This window comes from Nelumbo nucifera, chromosome 5, assembly GCF_055504915.1.
Source record: "Nelumbo nucifera cultivar China Antique chromosome 5, China Antique-T2T, whole genome shotgun sequence".
NCBI lineage: Eukaryota > Viridiplantae > Streptophyta > Magnoliopsida > Proteales > Nelumbonaceae > Nelumbo > Nelumbo nucifera.
Window position 1 is genome coordinate 3,846,346 of NC_142653.1, and position 7,812 is coordinate 3,854,157.

Sequence of the window (7,812 nt, forward strand, 5' to 3'; positions counted from 1 at the left end):
GTTGAGTTAAAATGGGGTTATTTTAGTAATTTTGTATGTAAAATAATTTACAAAAAGATAGAATGGGTATATGAAAAAAACTGGTGCATCAATCTAACATTTTCCATCAGGGACGATGACGGAAGGGAGGTTTTTGTTGAGTTTCTCAAAAGTTCAAAGGAAGTATTTGTTAAAATGAAACTACAGGGGAGGTTTTTAGGATTGTCAAAAACTTCGGGGGAGGTTTTTGTATTTTACCCAAAAAAAAGTATAGGTAAGCTTTTTTATCTAGAAAAAATTCCAAAGTAGTACTTTTTACTTTGGGCCTAGTGTCACTTTGATCTTCAAACTTAAAAAAAAAAAAAGATAATTCAATACCTTAATTTTCAAAACATGCCAATCCAATACATGTTGTTAACTAGTCATTAAGTGGCATTTTAAAATACACAAATGCCTTCTAAGTGTCACCTAAATTTTTTCATTAACCATCCAAACAAAGAGGTAAGGAATTGAGACTATTCATTTTTTTTTATCAATGTTTGGATGATTGATAAAGAGAATTAGATAACACTTGAAGGGCATTTGTGTCTATTTAAATGCCACTTAATGGCTGATTAACGGGTTGAGTAACAATAGGTACTGGATTGACACATTTTGAAAATTGGAGTACAGAATTGTCACATTTTAAAGTTTAGGGGACCAAAGTGGCACTAGGTCCAAAGTACAAGGGTACTAATCGAGAATTTTCCCTTAAATTTATACCTATTACTATTAGATATACCTGATCCTGGATGATGGATTGGCCAGGACCGACCCATTCTTAATCGGGCTTGGGCTCAAAATACTAGGCCTAACTTTTTCCAGGTCGGGTCAGACTTTTTCTAAGTATTACTTGATAATTAGGGGTTTAAACGGATCAAATTTGGATTGGATCAGGCAATATCTGAATTCGAATCCAATTAGAAAATCCGATATTTGAATTCGATTCGATATCTCACAGATATTGAAAATTAATATTCGAATTCGAATCCGATTAAATATTTGAATATTCGATTCGAATTCGATTAATTAATTATTTTAGATAATTAATATATATAAAATAAATATTTTATTGATATAAAGTATATAAATATTTAAATTATTTATATAACTTAATTATTATATATATTATATAAAATATTTGATATATTATATATAAGAATTAAATAATCGGTTGAATTCGGATATTTATCGAATCGAATAAGGTCATATCCGAATTCGAATCCAATTAACTATTCAATAAGAATAGGATATCCGAATTCGACCGATTAAATATTCGAATTATCCAAATTCGATTTGATTATGTCGAATATCAAATTCAAAATCGGATTTTTGAATACCGTTGACACCCCTATTAATAATGCCTTTTAAGGTTGCAACCTTTTTCTCTACTTTGTCTTGGTGCAATTTGTAATTTAATCAATGAATATATCCTTGTAGTGTATAAAATGATTGGTATCTAATACAGAAACACACATATTCAAACGAAGGATAGATATATGAGTTAATATTATATAATAAATATATATATATATATATATATATATTATATAATGCCTTTTAAGGTTGTAACCTCTTTCTCTACTTTGTCTTGTGCAATTTGTAATGTTATCAATGAATATATCCTTGTAGTGTATAATTTGGTTTGTATCTAATACAATGATACACATATTCAAACGAAGGATAGAAATATGAGTTACTAATATTATATAATAAAATTTAACTTTTATGACCTAAATTAAACTCAAGTATGCCCTTTATGAACCATCTCTGATCCAATGACACATACAACCCACGTAGGTGTAGGGGTATGGCACTTGTCGAAAATGCTAGGTCTTGCCCGTCCTTTGAGTCAATGTTTTTAACCCTTTGTTGACCCGGTTAGTCAAAATGTTCGAACTATCACTTAGACAGGATTTTGGGTTTGGTTCAGTTAAAACCCGTTAGACAATAAAAAACCATTAACTTGGTCAAGAACCGTTTGACCCGATGACCAGGTCGTGGGTTGCACACTGAATATACGCAAACTTTTGGATGCCATAACTTTGCACTCCAATATCCTATTAGGGTGATTTTTTTTTTTATTTTGGATAACTTTTTGAGATCTCTATTTTCATGAAAACATTCATTCTTTGGCTTCAAATTATAAATTTTAATATTTTTATGAATAAAAATAAAAAACTGAATTAAAAAACATATAATAAAAATAAAATAATTCATATAACATATCTAAACCATATTTATATATTATTTATTATTAATATATATATATATATATATATATGTATACTTAATGCATATATACACTGACATCGCATGGTATGAACCATTCGACCCAGCCGATTGAAGTGGTGAACCATGACATGGAGGCAAAAACGATTCGGCTTCCACGTCAATTTTTAAAACATTGCTTTGAATTTCCAGTGGGATGGTTGGGTCACCATCCCCATCCCTCCCCAATGCACAGTCCATGTTATTGTGTGTGTTTGCTTACATGAATGATGTAATCATGTAAATGAAAGGGGTCTGAATTTAAAAGATGAGCACTGGCTGCCACCTTTATCGCGGCCCACAAAAAGAACCTGACTTTTTCAACCTTTTAACAAGGGAGCGTATTCAACGGTAGAGGATGGCGGTCGCTTTGAACCCTCATTTAGGTGCCACGTGAGGATCATATAGTCATATGCTAGGACAAGGGTGGAATTGGGGATGGTTTAAACTTTTAATTTCGGGTTGAACTTGAACACTATGCCTATCAACCTTGGCTCAACTCTATAGTCTCAAATTAACAAATTCAAACATAACTCAAATCACAGTAAAAAGGATTAACACACACACACACAGACAGACAATAATCCATTGGGGTTGGGGTTGGAGTTTCAACTTTCAACTTTCAACCCCAACGGCCAATGAAGTAAAGAGCTCCCCTGCTCCCAGTTGATGACCAAAGACAAAAGTACCCGACAGAGACATGTATGCGCCTAACTCATCAGCTCTGCGGATCTAGTGCGCTGGAGCATTCCCTTCCCTATGGTTGGTATGGCAGTGTAGCCTAGCTAAATGGTTGAATGGATGTCGGAAGAGATTGAGAGAGAGAGACAGAGTGAGAGAGGCTGAGGGACCATCGAGATCCGCAGTTCGCCCCCGTCCTTCATTCATGCCCTCTCCCACTCACTCAAATGAAATGACTCCCAGCAAATAAAAACAACTCAAGAAAAGTCGCTAGTAACAGTCACATATACACGCACAGTCTACAACTATTTGTCTTTCCATTTTACAATTGCAATTTCAGACCGATGAACTGATCCATCATCATCTATATATGCTCTATATAAATACAACACCTTCCACTCTTTTCCTCTGCCATTACTCATTCACTCACACTCTTTTCATCTCTCCTTTCTCCTTTCCGCCATCACCGTCACCATGCGGTCATCATCGTCAGGTGGCGAAGACACCAGAAATCTCTACAGCAATAGAGTCTCTTCTTCGTCGTCGTCCTCAAAATCGTCATCTTCGTCTTCATCTCTCTCCCCCTTTTCACCTTCAACCCACCTCCCAACCCCTACGAGGAGAACCATGGAAGAAGTATGGAAAGACATCAACCTCACTTCTCTCAATGACCACCCTGCAGCTGCCACCGGCACCAGAGAATCAACCCTTCCCAAAGGCACCGAAACTGATACTACCAACCTCCGCGGTATGATTTTTCAAGACTTCCTAGCTCGACCCTTCAACACTACTGATCCACCAACAAGCGTTGTCTCCGTTAATCCCACAACTTCTTCTGATGTCACTGCCTTCGCTTCTCCACCACCACGGCCCCCTACCGTCTTAAGTTTGAATTCGGGCCCAGAATTTCATTATCTTGATAACACTGATTCGTTGAGGCCACACTCGCAATTATATGGCTCTGGCAATGCAGCTGCTACACCCTTCTTTCTTCCTTCCTTGAACGCTCCTTTTGACTCTTTCGGTTCTTCTTCGACTTTTTCTCCGCTTTGCCGAAAAAGAGTTCCGGACACTGAAGAAAATTCCGGAGATCGACGGCATAAGCGCATGCTCAAGAATCGAGAATCTGCTGCTCGGTCTAGAGCCAGAAAGCAGGAATTGATTTTTTTTTTCGATCTTCTCTTTCATCTTAGAATTTGTATAGTTATGGTTTAGCTTCATGGTGTTTTCTGGGCATTACTCTCTAGTGATTTTTCCTTGGAACATTTACAGGCTTATACAAATGAATTGGAGTTGGAAGTAGCTCATTTGAAGGAAGAGAACGCGAAGCTCAGAATACAGCAACAACAGGTGAATGGAATGAGTTAACAAGAGAGAGAGAGAGAGAGAGAGACCCATAACATTATTTCCAGGGTTTTTCTTTTCTTTTCTTTGTAATTTATTCAATCACTGAACATTGTTACAACATCCTAACTTGGACGGAGATTTGCTGATTGGTCTTTATCTGTGAACAGATATGTTTAGCGGCAGCTGCTCAACTTCCCAAAAAGCAGGCTCTCTATAGAACGTCGACAGCTCCGTTTTAACAAAGCAGCCTTTTATCAGGGTTTTTCCTTTCCATCTCTTTTTTCTTCATATCTTTTCTTGTACTTAACAGAGAGAGAGAGAGAGATGGGGCTTAAATGTTCTGTAAGAGAATATCAATGTCAGGGCTGTTAAGAAAGAAGAAAGCCGCAGATAGCAGGTAGGTATTTTGAATCCGAGCAGTAGGAGCTTTGGTGGGCCATACCTTGTAAGTTTGTATTAAATCTTTTCCTCGTCTTTTGTCTATCTAATTAATAATTTTCTTCTTGGTATTGGAGGGTGGGGTCTAGGGCCAGGGGGAGTGAAGATGGGAAGAGGGGGGAGGGAGTGGATGAGATGGGGAATGGGAGACCAGAGAGACCACATGCTTGCTTGCGTAAAGATGTACAGTATAAAAGATGGGACATGTTGGCCATCACAATCAAGTATCTATCATCTTCTTCGTTTTTCTTCTCTCTTTCCCCATCTTCCACTCTCACCCAATCCAAGTTCTTATCTTCCATTATTACATCCATTTTTTATATGTTTGATAGATCCGTTGTAAGTTGTAACATCCATTGATGCTGTATTTCGTGGGTCTTAATCTTTATGCTACCTCATAAAAATCCTTTCTAATTTGTTAAGTTTTCGTCTCTGTTCACCCCAGTTATCTTTTAACGTATGCAAACGTTTCAATTTTAGTTCCGTCGTTACGAGTCGAGTCTCCTCATAGCACAGGCCAATAGACAACACATCAGCCTAACTAGGCCCCACAAGTCGACACGTGGGCGTTTGAGTTGAACCATCTATAATTAACGACTTGATAATGACATGGGAGAAGTAATGCTGTAGACCGTTGAGTTCCAACCTCCAACGCGAAGAAACTTCTGTGCTATTTCATCCTACGGATGAAATTATATTTCATGTATTGCTTTGTGTTCGTTTTTGTAGCTACATTTACAGAGCAACTATTTTCTACTGCCAATTAGCTTAGTGAAATTAATGATCTGCTAGACTTGGCTCAGCGGCCATTTGATTGCAGCTGAAGTGTCTCAATTTATTTGAAGTCAAAGCAATAAAACCCATTTCAGCCGGCCCGCTTTCAGATGATGATGATGATGATACGAATGAATACTCGGAGACATGAGAGACCAAGTGAACAAACACCCCTTTTAATTGTTCAAAACCATAAAACCAGCTGTGTGCAAAGGCGGCATATTTGACTCACTGAGCAGAGATGAAGCAACACCCCTTTTAGTTGTTCAAAACCATAAAACCAGCTGTGTGCAAAGGCGGCATATTTGACTCACTGAGCAGAGATGAAGCATCCCACAAATATATATAGCTGTCAGTGATCTTTTGTCCTTTTCATCTGTTTGCTGGGCGTCTTTATTTCTTTCTTAATTCATCACTAAACAAGATGCCACACTTTGTTTTCACATCGTGCCAGATAATTGATTTGGTAGTCAAAAACTCAAAACTCTTACGAGCTAGCTGTTTGTCTGGTCTATTCGAGAGAGGAACGGCGAGGTGGGGTGTTTTGCTTCAATTAGAAAGTGGATATATATTATTTAGAGAGAGGGGAACAACATTTTTCTATTAAAAATTATGCGGCTGGAGAGGTTGAAAAGCTTGTACACTCCTTAAGTGGTAGTGAAACCCATTCTTTCTCTCTCTCTGCCATCCATTTATTTCAAGCCAACCCTTTGGCGACTGTGTCTGTGATGCAGATTCTTTATTTACTTAAATCGCTGTTTTTCAATCTTTTCCTTCATTCTTTTTTATTAATTTAATTACTATACGGATTATTAAATATAAGATAAAATCCGACAAAGTTGTCTGCCATTTTTTTTACCAACAGTAATTACAGTCGAGAATTTCATTCATGGACGAATACAAGTTTTTCTTCTCTTGTACGGGATACAACTTGCAAAATTGTACAAATTTGAGTGTATCTTCGCTCATTGTATTGGGCGACGCAAGCATCCACTTGTGGACTTGTGATCAAGTGATTTCAGGCTTAGTAGAATGCTGGGTACGTGTCTAAACACCAGAGTACTTGAAACTTGATCCTTAATTGAAGGAGCCAATTTTTTTCCAACAGCTCGTATCAGTATTTCTTAGGTGCATTGTGAAGCTTGTGCCTATTTCCTTTGTTTTCCGTGTTTTGTGATTTTTGATTTCCCAAAAGCTAAAGGGGTTTTAAATAGGGAGAATGACGGTTCACCCCTTTCTCTTTCCCTCTTCTCTTTTTCGCTTGTCATTGGTTCAATCATTTCAGAACTGAAAAGTTTGCATGCCGATCAAACTCAACACTTCAATCTTTTCTCTAACGCCTTAACCTGGCAAATAGGTTTTTTGGAGCTGGGTATTAGTAGGTCAGGGCTTCGCGTCGATTGAGCTGCAATGACTGAACTGCTACAAAAAAAAAGCTACCAAAACAAGATTCACCAGAAAGTACTTTTTGGGCTTTCTTTTAAAGCCTATATTGCATGGCCGGTATGATGAGCAGATTCAATGGAAATAGGTTTCTTGGAGCTGGGTATTAGTAGGTCAGGGCTTCGCGTCGATCGAGCTGCAATGACTGAACTGCTACAAAAAAGAAAAAGCTATCAAAACAAGATTCACCAGAAAGTACTTTTTGGGCTTTCTTTTAAAGCCCATCTTGCATGGCCAGTATGATGAGCCAGATTCAATGGATCTTTTGGGAGTCAGTATGATGAGCTGTCCTATGTTGAAAGTCTTGGTAACTCTTGAATTGGCAGGGTATTTACACTAACCTGTTCATCACGTTCTTCTAGTATATGGCACTGACACCTTCAAAGGGATAAGCTGAAGTATATCATAATGCTCTGAAGTTTGGATGTAAAAATAAATTAGGTGTCTAAAAGAAAGTTTTGGAGAAGTCCTCTTGGATGTCTTCTGGCCTACGATCCATTCCCACTAAGTTGTTTGGTCAAAGCTCGTTCTGTCATATAACAGATTCAATGGATCGATCATAACAGTTTGAAACCAATGTATTCTCTACATCTCTAAACTACTTTGAACAGTGAACTCAAGGGTTTGTGTTTCAATTCTATTGAATGTACCGCAATGGCTACAGTGAAGTGGTCTTGGCAGATGTGGGACTCTGGCAATACAGATCATAAATTATATGATTATATCCGTAAACCATAAATGTAGAAATTTTGGGCTAAGTGGTTTCCAATGAGGTCTCCTGATTAGTGATTGGATGACGGGCGATAAGCAACTGATGGCAGACATCAAATAAGAATATGC

At 37.6% G+C, this 7,812-nt stretch overlaps 1 protein-coding gene across 1 annotated transcript; it reads left to right on the forward strand.

Annotated features, from left to right (window-relative positions):
• The first annotated feature begins 3,081 nt into the window (after positions 1-3,081).
• On the forward strand, positions 3,082-6,150 carry LOC104603645 (protein FD-like). The gene is made up of 2 exons (XM_088888736.1): positions 3,082-4,320; positions 4,485-6,150. The coding sequence occupies exon 1, from the start codon at positions 3,445-3,447 to the stop codon at positions 4,183-4,185; it is 741 nt and encodes a 246-aa protein (XP_088744862.1). The 5' UTR covers positions 3,082-3,444; the 3' UTR covers positions 4,186-4,320; positions 4,485-6,150.
• The last annotated feature ends 1,662 nt before the right edge of the window (positions 6,151-7,812 follow it).